The sequence below is a fragment of the Saimiri boliviensis genome, chromosome 8 (genome assembly GCF_048565385.1).
Source record: "Saimiri boliviensis isolate mSaiBol1 chromosome 8, mSaiBol1.pri, whole genome shotgun sequence".
NCBI lineage: Eukaryota > Metazoa > Chordata > Mammalia > Primates > Cebidae > Saimiri > Saimiri boliviensis.
The window spans coordinates 14,926,996-14,954,173 of NC_133456.1; the positions used below are offsets into that span (position 1 = coordinate 14,926,996).

At 43.2% G+C, this 27,178-nt stretch overlaps 1 protein-coding gene across 3 annotated transcripts; it reads left to right on the forward strand.

Annotated features, from left to right (window-relative positions):
* LOC101039249 (putative serine protease 42) lies at positions 1-27,178 on the forward strand. 3 transcript variants are annotated; one of them, XM_003926427.3, is made up of 5 exons: positions 1-211; positions 419-575; positions 905-1,167; positions 2,078-2,235; positions 3,896-5,070. In XM_003926427.3, exons 1-5 carry the CDS (start codon positions 1-3, stop codon positions 4,130-4,132), a joined length of 1,026 nt encoding a protein of 341 aa, XP_003926476.1. In that variant the 3' UTR covers positions 4,133-5,070. The 3 variants fall into 3 exon arrangements, 1 of the variants encoding a protein (XP_003926476.1); XR_012518730.1 differs by lacking the exons at positions 1-211; positions 419-575; positions 3,896-5,070 and having other exon boundaries at positions 1,081-1,167; positions 2,075-2,156; XR_012518731.1 differs by lacking the exons at positions 1-211; positions 419-575; positions 905-1,167; positions 3,896-5,070 and adding an exon at positions 21,399-27,178 and having other exon boundaries at positions 2,153-2,235.

Consider the following 27,178-nt stretch of genomic DNA (forward strand, 5'->3'; position numbering starts at 1 on the left):
ATGTGCTCTGGCGGCGGCTCCTTGGGCCTCCTGGCCTGGCTCCTGCTTCTTCAGCCCTGGCCCGGGGAGGACTGGGCGGGCAGGGCGGCGCCACTCCTCTCCCCTCTCCTCTCAGAGGAGAACCGCCAGAACCTGGCAGCGACCCAGACCCCAAGACCGCCGGCGGGCCCCCCACCCAATCTGTTTGAGTCCTTCCCAGGTGACTCACGGCGTGGGAGGCCCGGAGGCGGGGGTCGGGGCGCCAGGGGTCCAGCGCCACCTGGGAGCCTGCTGTCCGTGGCTAGCCCCTCGGGGAATCTGAAGTGCGGCTCCGGAGCCCCAGGGGACACGGCCTCCTTCCTGGGTGTCATCGGGGAACCTGGGGGTCAAGGCCTGTGTCTTTGAGGGAGTTCTTCATCCTACACTGTCCTCACCCCAGTGTGTGGCCGAAACCTCCTGAGAATCGTGGGAGGGGTGAACGCAGAGGAAGGGAAGTGGCCCTGGCAGGTGAGCGTGAGGATCGGCCGCAGGCACATCTGCGGCGGCACCCTGGTCACCAACGCGTGGGTGCTGACGGCAGCCCACTGCATTTTAAGGTGAGGCGCGGCACGTGGGGCTGGAGGCCTTAAGCACCCAATGAGTTCCACTGCCCTGGCAATTTGGCGACAATGAAACAAAACTCACAGTGAAGTCGGAGTGGGGGCTCTGCATTGGTAGTCTTGCTACTAGGCATGTCTAAGAGGGGCAGGCAAACCAAGTCTGAGAGTGATCAAGGAAGAGTTTTTGGTGATGGAGATGGGGTGGTGGGGAGAGTGGCCAGGGACGTTGGGGCTAGTTTGAGAAACATTGGAAATGTATGGAAAAGGCACAAAGGATGCTTCCCAGGGCCTCTCTTAGGGGCATGTCCTCTTTCCCACAGCCACAGACGTTTCCAGTACAGTGTCAAGATGGGAGATCGGAGTATCTACAATGAAAACACAAGTGTGGTGGTCCCTGTGCAAAGAAGTTTTGTCCACCCTAAGTACTCAGTAACTCCAACCGTTAAAAATGACGTTGGCCTTCTTCAGCTCCAACATCCTGTGAATTTTACCGTGAACATCCAGCCTGTCTGCATCCCTCGGGAGAATTTCCATGTGAAAGCTATGACCAGGTGCTGGGTGACTGGATGGGGCAACACACAAGAAAGAGGTGAGACTTCGAGGCAGGAAGCAAACTGGGGGCAGAGAGGAGACACCCTTATCCCTGGAGTAGACATGAAGGCTGCAGAGAGGGGCAGGGAGGCAGACTGCCTGGTGGGTGGCAGGTGTCGAGGGGCAAGCAGTTTAGCAGCAGTCAGGGCCATGGATCCTGGTTGGCTTGGGTGACGCCAGAAACTGGGTTGAGTTCTTTTGTTGCAACACAAGTATTTGATGGCAGCCATTTAGGAAGTCTGCTGTCGTGAGAAATGGAGTTGCTCAGCCAGGAGAACAAGAAACACGTGGGCAAAGTCTCCTTCTGTGGATTTGTGGGGCACTGTGCTCGACTGATTAGGGGGGATTTTTAGGTTCCCTGGAAGAGCCAGATGCTCTAAAGTTCTCCCCAGGAACAGCTCAGGGGGTGATGAGCTGTCTGCCAGTCAGAGCTGCTCCTCACTGGAAGCACCTGCCTTGGTAGGCAGGGCATTTCCTGTTCCTGGGGATGTAGAGAGAGCCAGGAGACTCCTGTTGGGGCTTGGCCCTCCTATCCCAGGGGAGAGGCTAGATTTGGTACTTCTGGGGCACTTCTTGCTTGAGAGTCTGGGATCCTGCTCTAGACAGTAAAGATGCTTTATTGATGCACAGGACACACTCTCACTATTACTACTGATACTTGGAGTGACAGATACTTCGTTGTCATTTCTCAGGCTGGCAATGCATTGCCTTTCCTTCTCCTGAAATATTCTTCCTGTTCCTGTCTTCATTTTATTTCTTACATCTGCCTCTCCCCATGTCAACTTTGGGCCTCCTGTGTCAAATGAGGATAATACTCACTGCTCTGCCTTTTTCCGGAGGGATGCTGGGTGCTTGGGGGCCTATTGCCCACTCGTGCAGATCCATACACTGATGATCTTTGTTAGGAGAGAAATCTCAGACAGAAATTCTCCAGGAGGTAGACCAATACATCATGCACCATGAGGAATGTAATAAGAGAATGCAGAAGATCATGTCATCTACCAAAGATGTAATAATGAAAGGGATGATCTGTGGCTATAAAGGACCAGGAAAGGATTCTTGTCAGGTAAGTTCATGGGCCCTTTTTCCAGCCCTAGATGGCAGAGCCTGGGTTATTTGCTGCTTCCTCTATTCATGCCTAGTTGAGTTAAGGATATTCGTAGAGGGAAACCTGCTATGGTTGCCCTAACTTGGCCCGGCCTATTCTTTCAAAAGGGAGTAGTACTGCCTGGGGGCATTGCTGGCATGTGGGAAAATTGGGGTGGGTAATGCTAATAACATATGGTGTACTAATTTGAGGTGCTCCTATGTGGCACTCACCATGCCAATGGGGACATTAACCCTCATTATCTCAGTTAACCCACAGTGCAACCCTGCAACATAAACATCACACCCCTTGTACGAATGTGGAAGGTGAGATCCAAGGACATTATTTCAGGATCCTCATATGAGTACCAGCGCCCAGACCCATGCTCTCCCTTCTTCACCAAGCTGCCTTTCTGAGGAGGGGGCATTTGAGGTGGCTCTTAGAGGCTGAGTATTTGGATTTCTTAGAAAGAGGAAAACAGCATTGTAGGGAGAGGGAATAGCATGTATGTACAGTGGCCCAGAGGTCTGAGGGAACTTCTCATGTTAAGGGACACCTTACACATTTGGAGCAACGAGGTAGCAAATGTGGCTGAGAAGTGGGTTGGAGTCAGAGTATGTGTGGCTTGGAGTGCTATGCCAAGTTTATAGATTTTGCTCTGGCAGGACTTGGGAGGGAGGCTTGATGAGCATAATTAGATTTGCCTTTTAGATACATCACTTCCTGAGCTGTGTGGTGCATAGACTGAAGTCTAGTCGTTTATTTATTTATTTATTTATTTATTTATTTATTTGAGACAGAGTCTCGCTCTGTCACCCAGGCTAGAGTACAGTGGTGTGATCTCGGCTCACCACAACCTCTGCCTCCCAGGTTCAAGCAATTCTCCTGCCTCAGCCTCCCGATTAGCTGGGACTATAGGTGGCCGCCACCAGGTCCAGCTCATTTTTTGGATTTGTTAGTAGAGACAGGGTTTCACCATGTTAGCCAGGATGGTCTCGATCTCCTGACCTCATGATCTGCCCTCCTTGGCCTCCTCTAGTCTTGTTTTCATCAGCTAGGCAGTGATAAATTGAGTCTTGAGTGGTGCCGGGGCAGGGAGGCAGGTGGAGGTGTTTTTCAGGTTGACCTGTCGGTTCTTGTTGACTGACTGCGTGTGAGGCTGGGGGTGAGGGAGAGGCTCAGGAGGACCCTCTTTTTCTGATTGAGGCAGTTGGTCAGCAGAGGCGGCCTGGGAAAGGACATGCAGACTTCTGCTTGAGTTGGAGGGTGTGGGGCTGTCTGAGTGGAACTGAAAGTGTGGAGTGAGCTAGCTATGTAGGTTAGGAGTTGTAGAGAAACTTCAGGCTAAATATAAGGATTTCGAGGACTGCCTTGCAGAGGTGATATTCAAGACGTTTAACAACCGCTATGGTTTGGAAAGTGAGCAGTCATTTTCTCAGAGCATATTAAAATTTTTCCCTTAACTTTTTAGTTCCCATGTTCACATATTCAGTTGTCCTATTCACAAACACCTGGGCGGTGGGGACTTTGAGGTGCCAGGGGATGCCCTTTGTGTGCCTGTCTTCCCCGCACCTTGTACAGTCTGCTCTGACATAGATCCTTTTCAATTTCTGAAGTTTGTTTCTTTCTCTTTCTCCAGGGAGATTCTGGGGGCCCCTTGGTCTGTGAATATAGTGACACATGGGTCCAGGTAGGGATTGTGAGCTGGGGCGTTGGCTGTGGTCGCCAAGGGGTGCCTGGAGTTTACACAGAAATTGGCGTCTACAGTAAGTGGCTGATTGCAGTGGTGAATCAGGCTACCTGTTTGTATCCAGCAGTGTTCCTCAGCTTACTCCTGCATCTGGTGCTGCCCCTGGGCATCCTGGTGGCCCTGTGATCACCCCAGCCCACTCCTCTTTTGTTTCTGAGTCTCATACTAGGGCTCCCCTCCAGCCTCCCACTCCTTCTCAGTGCCCTTTCTGCAAATCCCAGTTGGAATCCACGGGCCCTCTGGAGATCCACACAATAGAGCATGCTGGGGAGACTGGGGCCTGGAAAGTGTCCCTGGCTGGTGCTCTGGTCACCTGCCTCCGCCGTGCCTGCACGAGGGCTGTGCTCTGCCTGGTGGGAAGGAGGGATGAATCAATTCCAGCTAGAGGACCAGCCACCCTGCCAGGGGGCCACGGTGACTCATTGATATCTGGGTGAACATCTATGAAGGAAGAGACATCATCAACCTTGAAGCAAGTGTTAGACGTGGTTCTGGTTTCTGGACTCCCACCTGAGACTTTGTGAAACCAGCCAGCTGGGCGATTGCTCAGAGAGAGTGAAGGAGGCATTCCCAGGTCCCTGGAGAGGTGTGAGGCCTGGGACTTCCACTCTGGCTCAGTTGTCTGGGGCTGGGAGAAGTTCCCCTGTAGCCCAGTGTGGGTCCCTCTGTGAGTGAACAGCCTCTGCCCCACCAGCTCTCTTGGGGCAACCCATTGTTGGCACCCCCTTCCTCAGTGCCCTAGTGGCTGCTTTCAGGGACACCACAAGTTGTGTTGAGGCAGTTATGGAGTTTGGAATTTTCAAAAATCAACTGAATAAATGTTTGGAGAGTCCTGTGTTCTGCATGTCTACTGGCCTGGGTGTTGGGGACGCTGAAGAGAACTTAACCTCGCATTAAGCTTAGGAAGATGCTGATGATTCTTTTTAAACTAAAGAGTGAGAGAGGAAGTCTCTGCCTACCCAGTTGTGAGTTGGATGAATGGTTTTAGACAGTTGGGTTTTGCTGCCTATGCTCTCCATGGCCATCAGCATTTCCACACAGAGCTTTATAGCCGAGTTTGCTAGTTGTTGTATCTGCGAAGGAGGAAGCGAGAGAGGCTGGAAACAGGAGAGGGGTCAGGGCACTACAGTTCAAACCATAACCTCTATTTTCTGCCTATTTCTGTCCTTCCTTCTCCAAGCCTTGAGCACCAGATCACTTTAATCGGGCTCTATGGAAAGCAGAGGGCTGAGGGTTAGGGAGATGATGGGTTGGGGTGCTGAATAATTCTGGCTCATTTCCCTTGTTACCCTGTGGTCCCAGGGTATTTCTCTGGTATGATGCAGAGCACACTGTTGCTTCCAGTTTCCCTCTTTGTTTATGAAACTTTGAAGTTGCCTCCTCCTTTTTGGAGAGGTACCAAGACCAGCTTGGCCGTAGAGACCCCAACCCAGACGGAAGCAGACACCTAGATAGAACAGCAAAGTTGGACCGACAGCCTTCTGAGCTGAGAGCCTTGGGGCTGACAGCATTCTGGTCTGAGGGCCTTGAGCAGAATCTGACCCATGTATTTATTCTCTCTGAACAGGTGATTATTATGAACAAACGGGTATTCTGTGTTTTCTCATAGAACCAAGGTAAACTAGGTAGGCAGCTGGTGCCTGGTTACCACTGATCAAGGACAAACCAGAAAGTATTCTCCACGAGGGAGCCACAGGGGCAGGGTCACATATTCCATGCTTAAAGAATTGTTTTAACTGGTGTATGATATACATATACTGTTTTGCTACTCTAGAATGTCCCAAGTAGTTTTCCACTTGAGGTGCGGGCGGGCTAGGTTTTCCTTGCCACTGTTCTTAGCAAACAGTATAGTCCATCGTATACTCAGCAGTTTTCAACGATCATACACTCAGCACTTCTCAACAGAGAGGATTAGTGTGTTTTGCATATGGAAAGAAGGTGCATGTGAATATTTATGTGACTAAAGATTGGTAGAGGCTGGACAGTGGCTCACACCTGCAATCTCAGCACTTTGGAAGGCTGAGGAAGGCAGATTGCTTGAGCCCAGGGGTTCACTGCCTCCAGATTTTTTTCTGCAGCCTCCTAGATACGGTGCCATCCCTATTAGAATCAAGAGGGGTCCAGGATGACATCTTATGCCAATACAACCCTGTCTTAATTACCATGCCTTTACAGTAAGTCTCAAAATCCAATAGCTATCTGCCTTGGTTAATTCTAGGTCCTATAGGATGAATCTCAGAAATGATGTTTGGAAAAAATATGTGGAGGATAAGAAGCCAGACACAAAAGAGCATTTGCTGTATGGCTCCATTTATATGAGGTTCAATAACATGCAAATCTAATCTGATAGTAATCAGAACAGTGGTTATCCACCAATCTCTACCCCCCTTTTTTTTTTTTTTTTTTTGAAACAGAGTCTGACTCTGTTGCCCAGACCGGAGTGCAGCAGCATAATCTCAGCTCATTGCAACCTTGACCACGCAGGCTCAAGCAATCTTCCCACCTCAGCCTCCCGAGTAGCTGGGACTACAGGGATGCACCAACATGCCCAGCTAATTTTTGTACTTTTAGTGGAGACCGGGTTTCATCTTGTTGTCCGGGCTGGTCTTGAACTCCTGAATACAGATGCGATAAACATTTCATTAATTCTTTTATAAAATTTGATTATAATGTATTAATTGGTGGAGTCCTCATGACTTAAACACTTCCCATTAGGCCCATCTCTGAATACTTTTGTTTTGGGGATAAAGTTTCCAACACATAAACTTTGGGGAACACAATGAAACCATAGTAAGGAATAAGGTGGATCCTGGCTAATCTGACCTAACAGGATTCTTGCTTAAGAAGCAGACATCACCTGGGGGATGGGAGAGCATGAAGAATCTGATCAGATAATGAGGATAATCAGATATCAAGAATGGGAATTCTGGCTAAAGGGACTTAGCAGGGTTCTTTTGCTAAAAGTAGATTTTACAAGGAAGTGCATACACAGAGCTAGGAGAAAGTTTAGAAGACTGACTCAAGTTTGGCCAGGCAAAGAACTTTTGTCACCACTCAAAGTCTTTTATATGAATGTGGTATTGCATCTGTATTTATAATAGCCAGGATCTGCAAACAATCCAAATGTCAACAGTTGAGTGATAAACAATGAAATAGTACTCAGCAATAAGAAGAAGAAACTTTGTCAATTTAAAAATAAATAAAAAGAAAAAGCAAATAACATTTTAAAAATGAGAAAAAGAATAAAAATAAACTATGAATATACACAATGACATGGATGAAATTTACAAAAACATTATGTTGAGTGAAAGAAATCAGAATCCATAAACTTAGATTGCAAGCAGTCTTCCAAGGTAGCCGAACAATTGAGGACTTTCCTATTGCTGGTTAGGGACTGTCCCTCATCACACGTTTGTCCTTTATGACTTCTTTGGTGCAAGTGCTATGTCTTTACTTAATGACCTTTAAGTTTCCTTCTATAGGTCAACAGCATGAGCTTTAAAAGCTAGCTTTGCTGGCCGGGCGTGGTGGCTCACGCCTGTAACCCCAGCACTTTGGGAGGCCGAGGTGGGCGGACCACCAGGTCAAGAGATCAAGACCATCCTGGCTAACATGGTGAAACCCCATCTCTACTAAAAATACAAAAAATTTAGCTGGGCATGGTGATGGGTGCCTGTAGTCCCAACTACCCAAGGGGTGAGGCAGGAGTATTGCTTGAACCCAGGAGGCAGAGGTTGCAGTGAGCCGAGATTGTGTCACTGCACTCCAGCCTGGCTGACTCCATCTTTAAAAAAAAAAAAAAAACAAAAAAAAAAACCAAAAACCTAGCTTTACCTTTCACACATATTGCTTTCCTGCAGGTCACCAGTTGCAAAACAGAAATTTCAGACGACTGAGGACTTGGGTCTCGAGTATCCAGAGGAGTAATGAAAAGGAAAGAACAAAGATTCCCAAGTCCCGCAACTTCTTTTTTTCCCTACATTTCTATGTGATTGCCTTATCTAAGAAAGTCAGGTGTCTCACAGCAAGGGGTATGGGAAGAGAAAGAAGTACCCAAAGAGATTCTGAGATCAACTTCATCACCAGATATATTAGAAATTTATCAAAATCTGGGTTAACTCCTGTCTTTGCTTAGGAATTTGTTTTAAACAAAAAGAGTGATCTGGAAATTTCAGATCAAGAGATCTAGAAATCTCTAGATAATAGTCTATTATCTATATTTTAAAAGACACAAAATGATATTGTAGCGTCATTAAGGAATATCCAGTAAAGAACTTGCCTTCCCACTATAAACAATTAGAAAACTGGACAGAATAAAATAAATAACTTCAGATATCAGGACGATAGGCAGTATAGGACCGTGATCCTAGAGAGAAGGAAAACAAGCGAAGTGAGTTCTATAATTAGAACTCCTTTGTGGAGGCAATTTTCAGATGGCACAGAGGGAAACCAAAACAGAACACTGATGTCACTAAGAGAAGGAGACAGAGATTGGAGTTCAGGAAGGCTAGGTATCTGTAGTTTGCAGATCGGAATACTGTACAGCAGAGGTTGGCAGACTATGATTGTGGACCAATTCAAGACATAGTCTGTTTGTACAGGCCTAAGATAAGAATGATTAATATATATATATATATATATATATATATATATATATATTTTTTTTTTTTTTTTTTTTTTTTTTTGAGACGGAGTTTCACTCTTGTTACCCAGGCTGGAGTGCAATGGTGCGATCTCGGCTCACCGCAACCTCTGCCTCCTGGGTTCAGGCAATTCTCCTGCCTCAGCCTCCTGAGTAGCTGGGATCACAGGCACGCGCCACCATGCCCAGCTAATTTTTTGTATTTTTAGTAGAGACGGGGTTTCACCATGTTGACCAGGATGGTCTCGATCTCTTGACCTCGTGATCCACCCGCCTCGGCCTCCCAAAGTGCTGGGATTACAGGCTTGAGCCACCGCGCCCGGCCCGATTTATATATTTTTAAAAGATTTGTTTTAAAAAAAAGAATATAGCAGAGACTATGTGCGGTCTAGAAAGCCTCAAGTATTACTATCTAGCTATATAGAGAGAAGTTTGCCAAACTCTGCTATATAGGATGAAGATATGCAGAGAAAGTTCCAGAAATCTGCAGAGCACTCCCTTTCAGTCTTTGGCTGAATGCTAATTTGCACATCAATAGGGTAAATTTTGAGGTGACTATGCGAAGAACAAATGCCAGGGAGCCATGAGCTGAGCGATTCTCAGAACTCACAGAGTACTGGGAGACATTCAAGTTTCATCCAACCAGAGAGGAGGGATCTCACTGAGTACTTGGGTGGTCAGTAGAGGTCCTACAAGATTCATACCTTAATATCAAGGGTAAGGTAGCTGATATGGTTGGGCTCTGTGTCCTCACCCAAACCTCATCTTGAATTGTAATCTCATATGTCTATGGAGGAACCTGGTAGGGAGGTGGTTTCCTCCATGCTGTTCTTATGATGGTGAGTGAGTTCTATGAGATCTGATGGTTTAAATGTATTTGGCAGTTCCCCACTTGCTTGCTGTCTCTCCTGCCACCGTGTAAGCCATGCCTTGCTTCCCCTTTGCCTCCCAACATAATTGTAAGTTTCCTGAGGCCTCCCCAGCAATGTGAAACTGTGAGTCAATTAAACCTCTTTCGTTTGTAAATTACCCAGTCTCAGGTAGTTATTTTTTGCAGTTTGAAAATTGACTAATACATAAAATTGGTACTGGAAGAGTAGAATATTGCTATAAAGATAACCTGAAAATGTGGAAGCAACTTTGGAACTGGGTAATTCATAGAGGTTGGAACAGTTTGGAGGGCTCAGAAGAAGACAGGAAAATGTGGGAAAGTTTGGAACTTCCCAGAGACTTGTTGAATACTTTCACCAAAATGTTGATAGTGATATGGACAGTGAAGTCCAGGCTGAAGTAGTCTCAGACGGAGATGAGGAACTTCTTGGGAACTGGAGCAAAGGTCACTCTTGCTATGCTTTAGGAAAGAGACTGGTGGCATTTTGTCCCAGCCCTAGAGATCTCTGGAACTTTGAACCTGAGAGAGATGATTTAGGGTATCTGATAGAAGTATCTCAGCAGGAAAACATTCAAGAGGTGACCTGGCTTTTTTTAAAAGTGTAGAGTCAGTCATATGCATTCATAGAGAGATGTTCTGAAATTGGACCTTATGTTTAAAAGGGAAGCAGAACATAAAAGTTCAGAAAACTTGCAGCCTGCCTATGCAGTAGAAAAGAAAAATCCATTTTCTGGGGAGAAGTTCAAGCCAGCTGCAGAAATTTACATAAGTAATGAGGAGCCAAAGATAATGGGGAAATAATAGCCAAGATAATGGGGAGAATGTCTCCAGGGCATGTCAGAGATCTTCATGGTAGCCCTTCCCATCACAGGCCCAGAGGCCTAGGAGGGAAAAATGGTTTTGTGGGCCAGGCCCAGGACCCTGCCACTCTGTGCAGCCTTGAGACACGGATTCCTGTGTCCCAGCTGCTGAAGCTCCAGCCATGGCTAGAATGGGCCAAGGTACAGCTCAGGCCATTGCTTCAGAGGGTGCATGTCTCAAGCCTTTGCAGCTTTCATGTGTGTTGGGCCTGTGGGTGTGCAAAAACAAAGTTGATGTTTGAGAACCTCCACTTAGATTTCCGAAGATGTATGGAAATGCTTGGATGTCTAGGCAGAAGTCTGCTGCAGTGGCAGAGCCCTCATGGAGAATCTCTTCTAAGACAGCGCAAAAGGGAAATGTGGGGTTGGAGCCATCACACAGAGTCCCCACTGGGGCATTGTCTAGTGGAGCTGTGAGAAGAGGGCCACTGTCCTCCAGACCCCAGAATGGTAGATCCACTGGCAGTTTGTACTGTGTGCCTGGAAAAGCACAGGCACTTAATGCCAGCCCATGAAAGCAGCCATGGGGGGTTATGCCCTGCAGGTCCACATAGGAGGAGCTGCCCAAAGCCTTGGGAGCCCACCTTTTACATCAGTGTGCCCTGGATGTGAGACATGGGTCAAAAGATATTATTTTGGAGCTTTAAAATTTAAAGACTGCCCTGTTGGGTTTCAGACTTTCATGGGGCCTGTAGGCCTTTTGTTTTGGCCAATTTATCCCACTTGGAATGGGAACATTTTACTCAATGCCTGTACTCACATTTTATCTAGGAAGAACTAACTTGTTTTTGACTTTACAGGCTCATAGATGATAGGTATTTGCCTTGTCTCAGATGAGACTTTGGACTTGGACTTTTTCAATTAATGCTGGAATGAGTTCAGACTTTGGGAAACTGTTGGAAGGCATGATTTTTTTTTTTATTACTTTAATTTTTTTTTTTTTTTGAGATACAGTTTCACTCTTTTGCCTAGGCTGGAGTGCAGAGTCATGATCTCAGATCACTGCAAGCTCTGCCTCCTGCATTCAAGTGATTCTTATGTCTCAGCCTCTCAAGTGGCTGGGATTACAGGTGTGTGCCAACATGCCCAGCTAATTTTTGTATTTTTAGTAGAGATGGGGTTTTGCCATGTTGGATAGGCTGGTCTTAAACTCCTGGTCTCAAGTACTCCATCCACTTCAGCCTCCCAAAGTGCTGGGATTACAGGTGTGAGTCACTGCACCTGGCCCATGATTGGTTTTTAAATGTTGAACAGAAATGATACCGATGGAAATTTGTATCTGTACAAAGAAATGAAGTGGGCCAAAAATGATAGTTTTGTTAGTAAAAAGACTTAAAATTCTAAAATTTCTTTCTTTTTTATTTGTTTTTGAGATAGTCTTACTCTGTTGCTCAGGCTGGAGTGCAGTAGAATGATTATGGCTCACTGCAGCCTCGACCTCCCCAGGCTCAGGTGATCCTCTTCCTTCAGCCTCCCACATAGCTGGAACTACAGGCACATACCACCGTGCCCATCTAATTTGTTTTAAAATTTCTTCAAAAAATTAAATCAAATGTGAAGTGATATACTATGTATTAGTCCGTTTTCATGCTGCTGATAAAGACATACTTGAGACTGGGCAATTTACAAAAGAAAGAGGTTTAATTAGACTTACAGTTTCACATGGCTGGTGAAGCCTCACAATCATGGCAGAAGGCAAGGAGGAACAATTAACATCTTACATGGATGGCAGCAGGCAAAGAGAGAGCTTGTGCAAAGAACCTCATTTTTTTAAACCATCAGATCTCGTGAGACCCATTCAATATCATGAGAACAGCAGAGTAAAGACCCACCCCATGATTCAATTATCTCCCTCTGGGTCTCTCTCACAACATGTGGGAATTATGGAAGCTACAAGATGAGATTTGGGTGGGGACATAGAGCTAAACCATATCAATATTTGAAGGTAAGTTGTAATAATTTAAAGACATTGAAAACACTCAAGCAACCACTAAAAAATAATATGTGTATTATTTTATGTATTCCATTTAATCTATGTGTATTCCATATTGAAGGTAAGTTGTAATAATTTAAAGACATATTGAAAACACTTAGGCAACCACTAAAAAATAATATATGTGTATTATTTTATGTATTCCATTTAATCTATGTATTCCATTTAATATATATGTATTATTTTTTGTATTCAATTTAATCTCCTAACCTGCCATATATATATATACAAACAAACAGTTAATCCAAGATTTGGCAGGAAAAGAGAAAAGATGGGTTAGAGAACAAATGGAATAGAGAAGAAATAGCAAGATGGTAGACTTAAACTCAACCATATAAATAATTACATTAAGTGTAAAGAATTTGAATAATCCAATAAAAAGACAGATTTTTAGATTGAAAAAGAAAGACCCAGCTATATGCTGTCTACAGGAAATTCCCTTTCTTTTTATTTTTTTGAGGCAGAATCTCTCTCTGTTGCCCAGGCTGGAATGCAGTGGTGCAATCATGGCTCACTGCAGCCTCAACCTCTTACACTCAAGTGATCCTCTCACCTCAGCCTCCTGAGTACCTGAGATGACAGGCAAGCACCACCACGCCTGGCTAATTTTAAAATTTTTTGTAGTGATGAGGTTGTACCATGTTTCCAGGATGGTCTTGAACTTCTGAGCTGAAGTGATCTTCCTGCCTCGGCCTCCCCAAGTCGGATTTACAGGTGTGAGCCAGTGTGCATGGCAGGAAATGTGCTCTAAACATAAGGCACAATTAGATTAAAAGTAAGGGGAAGAAAAATTGTATACTATGCAAATACTAATAATAAGAAAGATATAAGGCTGTATTAATATTAGAAAAGTAGGCTTCAGGAAAAGGAAGATAGCCACACACAAAGAGAGACATTTCATAATGATGAAATGTGTGATTCATCAAGAACACATAACAATCCTAATTACAGAATTTCAACAAAAGCAACAAAGCAGGAATGAACAGAACAGCAAGGAAAAATAGACAAATCCATAATTATGATGAAATTTCAACGTTCCTCTCTTAATAATTGATAGAACAAGTAGATCAAAAAATCAGTAAGGATATTAAAGACTTGCCGGGCGCGGTGGCTCAAGCCTGTGATCCCAGCACTTTGGGAGGCCGAGGCGGGTGGATCAAGAGGTCAAGAGATCGAGACCATCCCGGTCAACATAGTGAAACCCCGTCTCTACTAAAAATACAAGAAATTAGCTGGGCATGGTGGCACGTGCCTGTAATCCCAGCTACTCAGGAGGCTGAGGCAGGAGAATTGCCTGAACCCAGGAGGCGGAGGTTGCAGTGAGCCGAGATCGCGCCATTGCACTCCAGCCTGGGTAACAAGAGCGAAACTCCGTCTCAAAACAAACAAACAAACAAACAAACAAACAAACAAAAAAAAAAACAAAAAAAAAGACTTGAGCAGCACTATTAAATAATTTGACTTTGTTGACATGTATAGAATACTTCATCTAACAACCACAGAACACATTCTTTTCGAGTGCACATGTAACATTTCTCAAGAAAGATCATGTCCTGATCCGTGAAACATGTCTTAATAAATGTAAAATGACTGAAATCATTAATAGTATGGTTTCTGATGAGAATGGAATAAAAAAGTAACAAAGAGATATCTCAAAAAATCCCCAAATATGTGAAAATTGAAGAATACACTTCAAACTAACATATGTATCAAAGATAAATTACAAGGGAAATTAGAAAATATTTTGAACTGAGTTATGATGAAAACATAAAAAATGAATTTTATGGGATGTAGCTAAAGCAAAGCTTAAGATGGGAATTTATGACTTTAAATGCTTATTAAAAAAGAAGCAAGAGTTTAAGTTCATTATCCAAACTTCCACTTTAGAAAACTAGAAAAAGAAAATTATTCTCAAATGAAAAAGAGGAAGGAGGCCAGGCACATTGGCTCATGCCTCTAATCCCAGCACTTTGGGAGGCTGAGGAGGGTGGATCACGAGGTCAGAAGTTCAAGACCAGACTGGTGAAGATGGTGAAACCCCGTCTCTCCTAAAAATACAAAAATTAGCCAGGCGTGGTGGCAGGCACCTATAATCCCAGCTACTCAGAGGCTGAGGCAGAGAATTGCTTGAACCCAGGAGGTGGAAGTTGCAGTGAGCCAAGATCATGCCACTGCACTCCAGCCTGGGTGACAGAGTGAGACTCTATCTCAAAAAAAAAAAAAAAAAAAAAAAAAAAGGGAAAAGATGAAGGAAATAAAGACTGGAATGAAAATCAATGAAACAGTAAATGGATTTAAAAAATAGAGAAGAGCCGGGCGCAGTGGCTCAAGCCTGGAATCCCAGCACTTTGGGAGGCCGAGACGGGTGGATCACGAGGTCAAGAGATCGAGTCCATCCTGGTCAACGGGGTGAAACCCCGTCTCTACTAAAAATACAAAAAATTAGCTGGGCATGGTGGCACGTGCCTGTAATCCCAGCTACTCGGGAGGCTGAGGCAGGAGAATTGCCTGAACCCAGGAGGCGGAGGTTGCGGTGAGCCGAGATCGCGCCATTGCACTCCAGCCTGGGTAACAAGAGCGAAACTCCGTCTCAAAAAAAAAAAAAAAAAAGTAGAGAAGAAACTCTCAAACATTTTGGTTTCATGATCAACTTACAGTCTCAAAAATTATTGAGAATCCTAGAATCTCGTTGATGTGTTGTATATCTACCAGTGTTTACTGCTTTAAAAATGAAAACAAATTAAAAATGTACTTTATTTATTTAATAATAAAAATAAACTCATACATGAATGACAGACTTTTATGAGATAAATTATATTTCCCACAAGAAAAAATGAGTGAAAAAATGGTATTATTTTTCACTTTTTAAAATTTCTTTAATGTCACTTAATGTTTCTTCTGTATTATTGTTTTTATTGAAGTATATGAAGAAAACCTACCTCATACAGATATATAGTTGGAAATGGAGGGGTAGTTTAAAAGCCTTTTCAAGTAATTCTACCTTTTCAAATTACTGCTTATACTCTGCCGGAACTTGACAAGTGGTAGACTTTTGTAATGTAGAATATAAAACTGTTTGAAATTTTGTGCTCATTACATTAAAATCAGTTGGCCCTTCACTTGAATGCACCTCTTACTCATGCATAACTTTGTAAAATCATTGGAAAATATTGGTTCAATTAGTTATGTAAATTTTCCAAAAGTTGACACATTTCATTTTACAGTATTGTACAATATCAAAAAAGAATTGCCTTCACTCATACTACCACCACTGTCATCAGAAAAGTCTTTAATTACTGGAAAGCTGTTGTGTTCATGCTACCACATACGAATTTTCTAAAATTCAAATTTTCACTTGAAAGCTCAAATTTTATCACTGGCAACAAGTACTGTCAATCATTTTTCTTAAAGTCGCGGATTCTAACTTAGTTTATTTTTGAGAAAATGCCTGACAAATACTTAGGTCAAAATAATGATAGTTCTATTATTCATTCTTTTAAAGTAAAAATGATGTCCCATGATAAAACCAGCTAGTTCAGTTCACAACTCAAACAACTGCGCATGTATTTTCTTGAGTCAACATCATACTTCTGTGTACAGCAGCAGTGCTTTATGCATACTCACCATTTCATCACACAAAATGATTAAATTCGTATGCATTAAAAGATCAACACTTAATAAAGTAGTAATTTTTACAAAGATTATTTATAAGATATATAATGTATGAATCCCAGTAAGGATGAGTTGTTGGCCCCCAGGGTAGAATATAATCATCTTCCTACAAAATAGCTAGTTGGTTTTCTTCAGGAATGTAGCACATCAAGGGCTTGGCATTGCTCTCTGATGCTGACAGATTGGACATTAAGAGTGGTAGTAGTTAGATCACCTTTGGTGAGAGGAAACCCATGCTGTTTTATTGGGTGAATGAATAGCCTCCAATCCTGCCAACACAACTATACTCTTTTCCTGAGCACAATGTGCAAATGCAGAGGTTGAAATGGAGAGGAGCTAGCTGACCTCTACTGGAGGAGTCATCCTATCCACTTGGCTGTTGAGTGCTCCCTCTGCAGCAGATGCCCATTGGTGGGCATTGGTATGAGATTTTAAAAAGCCACACATTTTGTTCCCACTCCCTTAGGTCTAGCCATATGCTTCTTCCCCAGATGTTTGAATTTTGCTCTTTCTAAGGCCCGACCAACCAGATAAGCCATTCATCACTGCTTGAGGGTCCATATATATTCTTACTCAGGCCACTTCTTCCTTTACAACATGTTGAGAACCAGGTGTACTGTTTGAAGCTCTACTTACAGGATTTCCCCTCCCCACTGTCTTTTAGGGCCACTCATGAATGGGGATTGTGATGGTTGATACTGAGTAACAATTTTATTGGATTGAAGGATGTAAAGTATTGATCCTGTGTGTGTCTGTGAGGGTGTTGCCAAAGGAGATTAAAATTTGAATCAGTGGGCTGGGAAAGGCAGACCCACCCTTAATTTGGGTGGGCACCATCTAATCATCTGCCAGCATGGCCAAAATATAAAGCAGGCACAAAAACATGAAAAGATTAGAGTGGCCTAGCCTCCCAGCCTACATCTTTCTCTTGTGCTGGATGCTTCCTGCTTTTGAACATCGGACTCCATGTTCTTCATTTTGAGGACTTGGACTGGCTTTCCTTGCTCCTCAGCGGATGGCCTATTGTGGAACCTTGTGATCATGTCAGTTAATACTTAACAAACTCATATAGATATGTCTCCTATTAATTCCGTCCCTCTAGAGAACCCTGACTAATAGAGATTTTGGTACCAAGAGTGATTCTAAAGGAACAGAATGTTAAGGATGGAGTTCTTTCATTGGTTTTGGGGTTTCTGGAGTTGGCTGCTTAATATGATTAGACCCAAAAATGTGAAGGACTCTACTTCTAATATTTTGGAGAACACTGATGGTCCTTGGCATGAACTGTTTAGAGAGCTATGCAAAAAAAATGCATTTGACACTCCTGATTCACTGCTTGTGAGAGTTAAGGGGTTTAGTGATGCTATACGTAATAACTTCGATCATATGTGGAGAACCAAGGAACATAATGAAGCTGATTGGTTGCTCCTAAGTTCAGTGGACAAAGTGATGAAACAAAATGATTCTAACTGGAATTCTAACTCCCAGCTTCAGAAGCAGATACTGAGCTTCAAATCTGCTAAGATTGCCCTGAGTGAGAGTCTTATCTCCTGTAGAGAAAGAGGTGAAACTGTGGAAAAACAGATACAAGCTCTTATCATGCGAGTGGCTGACCTGCAATGAAATGTGCATGCATAGCCTCGCTGTTGTCTACTGTTAAAGTGAGGGCATTGACTGGAAAAGAATGGGACCCTGCAACTTGGAATGGGGACTTGTGGGAGGACCCTGATGAAGCTGGGGACACTGAGTTTGTAAACTCTGATGAATCTTTTTGTCCAGGAGGAACAGCTTCCCCATCCCCAATAGTGGCAACCTCCCCTCCCTGACCCATGCTGCCATCAGCCTTTCCACCTTAGTCTAAGGAGATAAACCCTGTGCTGCCCAAGGCAACAGTGATGGCCTCCCCTGAGGCAGTTGCCAGGCAAGATAATGTTGATTCTCCTCAGGAGCCACCCCCAACACCTCTATTTGCTACTAGACCTATAACTAGACTAAAGTCGCAGTGGGCCCCTAGAGGTGAGATTAAGAGTCTGACCCATGAGAAGGTACACTACACTCAAAAATAGCTGCTTGAGTTTTCTAATTTATATAAGCAGAAATCTGGAGAACAGGCATGGGAATGGATATTAAGAATGTGGGATAATAGTGGAAGGAACATAGAGTTGGGTCAGGCTGAATTTATTGATTTGAGCCAACGAAGTAGGGACTCTGCATTTAACGTTGCAGCTTGGGAAATTAAAAAAGGTTCTAATAAGTTTATTTGCTTGGTTAGCTGAAATATGCATTAAAAGACGGCCCAGCCAAGATGGGCAAATAGCAACAGCTCTAGAGTGCACTTCCCAGCGAGAACGCAGAGGGTAAGTGATCACTGCATTTCCAAACGAGTTTTCACTGTCCGCAGACCAGGAGATTCCCAGGCGGAAAAGTGCCATGAGTTTCCAGCATGGCTGTTTCAGCCAGCGCAGTGGGTCTCCACACAAAAATTTACAAAAATCTGAGCAGCCATTTTAAGTGGTGCCTGGAATGCCTGGAGACAGAGTTGCCCATTCAACTGAAAAAAAGGGGGCCGAAACAGGCAGCCAGGTTATCTGGCTTGGCGGGTCCCACCCCCACAAAGACCAGCAATCTGAAACACTCTAGATTGAGAATTTCACAGTAAGCACAGCTGGACCCAGGATGGTCCAGCTCTGTGGGGGGAAGGGCGTCCACCATTACAGAGGCAGTACGCCACTACTGAGGCAGACCGCCATTACTGAGGCAGTTCTAACTATACACATGCACACGTATGTTCATTGCGGCACTGTTTACAATAGCAAAGACTTGGAACTAACCCAAATGCCCATTGATGATAGAATGGACAAGGAAAATGTGGCACATATACACCATGGAATACTATGCAGACATAAAAAACGATGAGTTCGTGTCCTTTGTAGGGACATGGATGAATCTGGAAACCATCATTCTCAGCAAACTGACACAAGAAGAGAAAATCAAACACCACATGTTCTCACTCATAGACAGGTGTTGAACAATGAGAACACATGGACACAGGGAGGGGAGCATCACACACTGGGGTCTGTTGGGGGGGATTAGGGGAGGGACAGTGGGGGGTAGGGAGTTTGGGAGGGTTAACATGGGGAGAAATGCCAGATATAGGTGATGGGGATGGAGGCAGCAAACCACATTGCCATGTATGTACCTATGTAACAATCCTGCATGTTCTGCACATGTACTCCAGAATCTAAAGTTCAATAAAATATATTAAAAAAAAAAGATGGCCCACTGTGAGTGAGGTGGAAATGCCTCATTTCCCTTTGTTTAGTGCAGAGGAAGTGATCCAAAGCCTTAGGGAGATTGGGATGGTGGAGTGGATTAGTCACTTTAGATCTACTCATCCCAGCTGGGAATATCCAGAAGATAAACCCTTGACCAATACCTTGTGAAATAGATTTGTGAGTGCTCACCAATGGGTGACCTCAGCAGAGGAGGATTTTAATAAGCAAGTGGATAGGATGATCCATTCTGTGGATACTACTCAGCCTCTTTTTCCAACCACCCCTGTCATCACCCAATGGGCCCATGAACAATGTGGCCTTGGTGGCAGAGATGGAGCTTACACATGGGCTCAGCAATATGGACTTCAATTCACCAAAGTTGACCTGGCTATGGTCACTGCTGATTGCCCAATTTGCCAGCAGCAGAGACCATCGCTGAGCCCCCAATATGGCACCATTCCTCAGGGTGATCAGCCAGCTACCTGGTGGCAGAGTGATTATATTGGACCTCTTTCCTCATGGAAAGGACAGAGGTTTATTCTCACTGTAATAGACACTTACTTTAGATATGGGTTTGTCTCTCCTGCATGCAATGTTTCTACCAAGGCTACCATCCATGGACTCATGGAATGCCTTTTCTACCATCCTGGTATTCCACACAGCATTGCCTCTGACCAAGGCACTCACTTAACGGCTAAAGAAGTGTGACAATGAGATCATGTTCATGGAATTCACTGGTCTTACCATGTTCCACCATCATCCTAAAGCAGCTGGATTGATAGAATGGTAGAATGGCCTTTTGAAGTCACAATTGCAACACCAACTAGGTGACAATTCTTTGTAGGGGTGGGGCAAAGTTCTCCAGAAGGCTGAGTATGCTCTGAATCAGCGTCCAATATATGATACTGTTTCTACCATAGCCAGGATTTATGGGTCCAGGAATCAAGGGGTGGAAGTGGCAGTGGCACCACTCATCATCACCCCTAATGATCCACTAGCCAAATTTTTGCTTCTTCTTCCCATAACATTACGTTCTCCTGGCCTAGAGGTCTTAGCTCCAGAGGTAGGAATGCTGCCACCAGGAGACACAACAACGATTCCATTAAACTGGAAGTTAAGATTGCCACCTGGACACTTTGGGCTCCTCCTACCTTTAAGTCAAAGGCTAAGAAAGGACTTAGTATGTATGGAATACAGGGAATCCATTAGGGTGTCTCTTAGTACTACTATGCTCTGTGAGTAAGGTCAATGGGAAACCACAAAAGCCCAATCCAGGTGGGACTGCAAATGACCCAGACCCTTCAGGAATGAAGGTTTGGGTCACTCTGCCAGGAAAAAAGCCATGACCTGCTGAGACGCTTGCTGAAGGCAAGGGGAATACAGAATGGATAGTAGAAGAAGGTAGTCATCAATACCAGTTACGATCACATGACCAGCTGCAGAAACAAGGACTGTAACTGTCATGAGTATTTCCTCCTTTTGTTAAAAACATGTTTGTGTGTGTGTACACTTGTACTAAGAAAATATCTTCGTTTATTTCCTTTTTCCTTTATCATGTGACATAAGATTTATTCACTTCATAACAGCATTTAAGTATTGTTAACTTTATGCAATAGTATTTTGATTGGGGATTGGTGTGTTTCCAGTTGTATAAAAAATCATTGTATTATGTTAGGTGTAATTATGACCTTATTATTATCTTTATTTGAAAATTATGTGTGATCTCAGGAGATGTTTATGGGTTCAAGTTGATGAGGGGTGGACTTGTGATGATTCATTCTGAGTGCTAACTTGATTAGAATGAAGGATGCAGAGTATTGATCCTGGGTGTGTCTGTGAGGGTGTTGCTAAAGGAGATTAACATTTGAGTCAGTGGGCTGGGGAAGGCAGACCCACCCTTAATCTGGGTGGGCACCATCTAATTAGCTGTCAGTAGGGCTAAAATATAAAGTAGGCAGAAAAATGTGAAAAGACTAGACTGGCCTAGCTTCCCAGCCTACATCTTTCTCTTGTGCTGGATGCTTCCCACCTTTGAACACTGGACTCCATGTTCTTCAGTTTTAGGACTTGGACTGGCTTTCCTTGCTCCTTGGCTTACAGATGGTCTGTTGTGGGACCTTGTGATTGGGTAAGTTAATATTCCTTAATAAACTTCCCTTTTTATATATATCTATCCTATTAGTTCTGTCCCTCTAGAGGATCCTGACTAATTCAGGGATAGAATGCAATAGCAGGCAATTTTCAGCTGTCACAGGATTTTAAATTCATTTTTGAAGCAAGCACAGGTTCTTTCTCCTTTAGCTAGGATGCTCCCCATGAGGCTATGAGTGTAAACTGAGGGAGAGGTTTCAATGCATCGTAAATAGGTGACATGGGGGTCTAGTTCATCTCTTTGTGTAACTTACTTGTGTCTTCAAGACCTGCCCTAATCCAGTTCCAAAGTATCACTTCCACTAAATGATGGATTGCTGTTTGGTCCAGTTGAGTTTATGACTTGGTGATTCTAAATATCTACCTTATAATAGGAAGCTCCAGTCTCTTCATCATGTAATGTTTCATGGTCTGGCACTTAGTTCCTTCAGGGTTTAATAGTGTATCTGGAGTTGCTTTTCAAATAACATGCAGTTTCTTTGCTACAGATGATATGATCTTGCTTCAGAACTGAAAGATCTACACTGTGGCTCTCTAGGTGTGACATATCAGAGACTCTTCACAGCATTTTAATTCACCACAGCAAACTCTAGCACCATGGTATTTGCCAGGACACATACCCCAAGTGACAGGGCTGCTTATACCACAGCCTGACTCCATCTTTTGACAGGAGGAACTGCAAAGCATTGTGGTCATTTTTTCAGTCTGTCACAGAGGTCTTTATGTATTAAACAACACCTCTTGTTATTTCCATGTAAATAAACTGGCTGAATAATACAAAATATTGAATTAATGGCACGGAATCAGAAAATTGCTGAGCAACTCATTTGGTCAAATTTGCCCTAATGGAAAGAACTTTACCACAACAAGGTTCTGTAAAAGCAAAAACCAACACTCTACCTTGCTTCTAATGCCCTAGTATTTTCCCATGGCATAGTCAGGGGGAAAATTGATTCCAGAAATAAGCCAAAATATAACAGGGGCATCCTATCTAGTTGTGTTACCAAAGTAATAAAACTGTCAATATTCCTATAAACCTATACTTCATAACAAAAATGATTTTATTTCCTAATTTTACTCTGCTGGTGTCTCAATGTATGTCATAACCTTTGTGAATATGATGGTCATGTGAGAAAGTTGATGTGTTCTCAGTTTGAACAGACTCATGCAAGCCTGGTGATCTTAGTAATTTTGTGGATTTTTCCTTTAAATGCTCACTCTGTAAGTTTGATGAATCAATTCTTCTGAGGTCTGACTTTCTTGCACCCTACAAAGAAACTTCTTTATTTTTCAAAATGCATTTATTTCTGAGTCTTCCTTTGTCACATTTATTGGCCATTTGGATTGCCTCTTTTGTACAGGGCCTTCAAGGTGTCTGCCATATTGCGAGTGATATTCAGTTCTTTTGATAGTCTGGATACTGGTTCTTCGTTGGTTATGTGTGTTGCAAGTATCTCCCCCACCATGTGGCTTTTTATTCTTTCCACAAATTTTTATGGTAACTTTTGATGAAAAGTGGTTCTTAATTTAAAGGTGTCACATTTATTAATCTTTCTTCATGGTCAGTGTTTTTCATATCTTGTATAAGAATAATTCTCTACTCCACGGTCATGAAGATATTTCCTTATAAATCAGCATCTTATTGACGAGAATTTATGTTTTTTGTTGTGTTTTGCTATTACAAACAGTTGCTGCAGGGCCATGTTATATATATTTTGGTGTACTTGGCATGCTTACTTAAAGGATTTCTATATAGAATAAACTACCAGCAGAGAAATTACTAGGCAGGATAATATTTTAAATGTTGATAGTCAATGAAAAATTGACTTCCAAAAGGTATTGAACATACCTTTCATTCAAGATACTTATCACACTGTATTACAACTATTGATCAATCTGTTCATCCACCTGTGAAGAGATAACCATAGCTTCCCATACGGTTCTGGATGCTGAAGAAAATAAAGCATGTCTACTCTTTAACATGGTTGTAATTAGGTTGAATTCATCAACTGCAAAGGAGAAAAACAGCAGAGATTGTGAAAAATGTTGCCTGGACATGGCTTAAGATCTAGAACTTGGATATTGAGATCAGACTGCAGCAAAGGATGCTTCTCCTTCAAGGAGATAATTTACAATGACTTAAAAAGAAGTATTCTAATACGTTTTGAGAAAAAGGTTTGATCAGTACACCTAAAGATGACTGGATGGCAAATTGGACTCTGATGTTGATTTTTTAGCTTGTAATTTTAAAAATAATTACATTTGCTAACAGAATATATTGTCATATAAAAAAGTAGGCTCCAAAAAGTGTGCCCAATTATGAAGATAATCAGATCTCCCTCTTCTTTTTGCTTATCCTTTTTCTTATTTTTCTACAGTGAAGATAACTTGCCTTCATAATAATAATATGTTGCTGATACATAGGCCAATTGGCTTTAAAAGTAAAAATTCTGCAGTCGAAATTAGACAATAACAGTACTGTATACAAACTTTTGTCTTCATTTCTTTTGTTTTATTTTGAGACAGGGTCTTGCTTTGTCACCCAGGCTAGAGTTCAGTGGTGAAATCATGGCTCACTGCAATCTTGACATGCTGGGTTCAGGTGATCCTCCCACCTCAGCCTCCTGAGATGCTGGGGCTACAGGTGTACAACACCACGCCTGGCTAATTTTAATTGTTTTGTAAAGATGGGGATCTCGCTGTGTTGCCCAGATTGGTCTTGAACTCCTGGCTCAAGCCATCTACCCACATCAGCCTCCCAAAGTGTTGGAATTACAGGTGTGAGCCAGTGTGCCTGGCCAACCTTTTATCTTATTAAAGCTTTATAATCCAGTGTGTTATTTTTTGAATTAAATAAAAAAAATTTAGATAACTTATGAAATTGAATAGATTCACATGCATTTGTAAGGAATAATAATAGAGTTCCTCTAAACCATTTACCCAGTTCCTGCAGTGGTAATATCCTGAAAATCAATAGTACTGCATCACAACCAGGATATTGACATTGATACAATCCATCTGTTTTACTCAGATTTCTCCAGTTTCACTTGTGCTAATTTGTGAGGGTGTACAAGTCAAGATGTGTGTATAATTCTATACAATTTAATCATATGTGCCAGTATCTACGGCCGTAGTCAAGAACAGAAAAGAATTTAATTACCAGAGTATTCTTTGTGTTGCCTTTTCAAAACCATACTTACCTCCCTAACTCTGGACAGTCACTAACCTGCTTTTCATTTCTCAAATTTTATCTTTTCAAAAATGTTGTATAAATGGAACTGTACAGCATGTAACCTTTTGGGATTGGTTTTTTGGTTCAGCATTATTCCCAGAAGTTCATTCAAGTTGTTGCCTCTTGATATTTTACTCTTATCTTTTGCTGAGTAGTATTCTGTGTATGAATATATCACAATTTGTTTAATTATTCACCCACTGAAGGACATTTGGGTTTGTATTCATTTCCCATTACAGCTATAACAATTTGCCACAAATGCAGTGGCTTGAAACAACCCAAATGTAGTATCCTGTAGTTTAGAGGTTAGAAGTCCTAAAACCAAGGAGTTGACCGGCTGTGTTTTTCTGGAGGCTCTAGGGGAGAATCTGTTTCTTTGACGTTTTCAGTTTCTAAAGGCTGCCTGCATTTCTAGGCTTGTGTCCCCTTCTTTAATCTTTTTTTTTTTTTTGAGACAGAGTTTCGCTTTTGTTACCCAGGCTGGAGTGCAATGGTGTAGTCTCGGCTCACCGCAACCTCCGCCTCCTGGGTTCAGGCAATTCTCCTGCCTCAGCCTCCTGAGTAGCTGGGATTACAGGCACGCGCCACCATGCCCAGCTAAATTTTTGTATTTTTAGTAGAGACGGGGTTTCACCATGTTGACCAGGATGGTCTCGATCTCTTGACCTCGTGATCTACCCGTCTCAGCCTCCCAAAGTGCTGGGATTACAGGCTTAAGCCACCGTGCCCTGCCCTTTAATCTTTAAAGTCAGCAGTAGAACATCTTCAAAACTCTCTCTCTCTCTCTCTCTGACCTCTGCTTCTGACATCACATCTTTTTCTTTGACTTTGGCGTTCTTTCCTCCCTCTAGGATACCTGGTATTACATTGGGCCCACCAGGATAATCCAGAATAGTCTCCTGTCTCAATATGCATAATTTAATCACATTCTGTTCACCATGTACCATAAAATAGTCACAGCTTCCAGGGGTTAGAATGTGCCCATCTTTGGGAGGCCATTAATCTGTTCATTACAGGGTTGTTTCCAGATGTGGGCTGTATGAGTACAGATACTATAAGCCAGGCATCCCCTAACTACGGTCCGCTGGCTGCATGCGGCCCCCTGAGGCCATTTATCCGGGCCCCCATCGCACTTCAGGAAGGGGCACCTCTTTCATTGGTGGTCAGTGAGAGGAGCACAGTATGTGGCAGCCCTCCAATGGTCTGAGGGACAGTGAACTGGCCCCCTGTGTAAAAAGTTTGGGGATGCCTGCATAAGCATTTATACAGGTTCATGTGTGTGTGTGTGAACATCTTTATTTCTCTGGGATAAATACCCAGGAGTATAATTACTGGGTTGTATAGTGATTGCTTATTTTGTTGTGTAAGAAACTGTCAATCTGTCTTCCAGAGTGGCTGTAATAGTTTACATTCCCACCACAATGTATGAGTGATGCATCTCTGCATGCATGTCAGCATTTGATATTGTCACTATTATTTATTTTAGCCAGTCTGATAGGTGCGTAGTGATATCTCATTGTGGTTTTAATTTCCATTTTGTTATTGACTGATGTTGTTGTTGACATCTGTTGTGATACCTTGGTTCTTGTCTTCTTAGAGAGACTCACAGCAAAGGAGATAGAGCAGAGTAGTTTATTGTAAAGGAAAAAGAATATTTTGAAAGTTAAGTGCAGAAGAGACAGTACATCCTGAGAGAGTGAGGATTCAGAGTGGTTAGCTTATAAGGATGAAACAGTGAAGACTGGCACTAGGGAGATACTTTTCACGAGAGTCTTACATGGTTATACACAAGGCTGTGGGAAGAGGTGTTATTAGTAAGCATGTTCTGGGTGGTCCTCTGGGTGCACATGCACAGTAGCTGTGCATGCTTTTCATACCTCGAATGTCTCATCAGCATCTGAAATCTCCACCCAGGGGTGTGCTTTTTACTATGATAATGAACAAAGGGTCAGTTTAAGAACAGGTAAAATCAAAGTGCACATGCTCTCTACGGGGGAAATTCCCTACTGAAGATAGCTTTGCTTGAATGACCTCAATTACAATGCAAATGCTGAGGCTCACTGTGTTGACTGTACAGTCACCGTGGTTGCTGCGTCCCGAGGACATGGTCTACCTATCATGCCTCATTGTTGAACATCTTTTCATGTGGATGCTGATTTTCAAAAAGGTAGCAGTATCATCTCTAACGCAGTGGTTAGTAATGTTAAGTGCAACATGTATGTGAAAGAAGGATTTTAATTTAATTGCAAACAAGCAAAGGAGGGAGATTCTGGTAAAGCCCTGGCCTAGAGGAAGCTCTGCGGTATCACAGAGAGTAATGGACGCATCTTTGTGTGAACAAAGGGCTAGGCAGCTGCCACTCTGTGGCCAGGGACCTAGGCCAGGAGATGCGGAGTGCCGGGGGGAGGGGGGAGGCGCCCGATGAGGTGGAGGCCCTGAGTCCACGCAGAGCTGC

Bases quoted from the DNA above. Each gene is read 5' to 3' on its own strand.
- LOC101039249 (XM_003926427.3), top strand. From the start codon at position 1: ATGTGCTCTGGCGGCGGCTCCTTGGGCCTCCTGGCCTGGCTCCTGCTT. The intron at 212-418 runs GTGGGAGGCCCG...TCCTCACCCCAG, and splicing joins CTTCCCAGGTGACTCACGGC to TGTGTGGCCGAAACCTCCTG. The intron at 576-904 runs GTGAGGCGCGGC...CCACAGCCACAG, and splicing joins GCAGCCCACTGCATTTTAAG to ACGTTTCCAGTACAGTGTCA.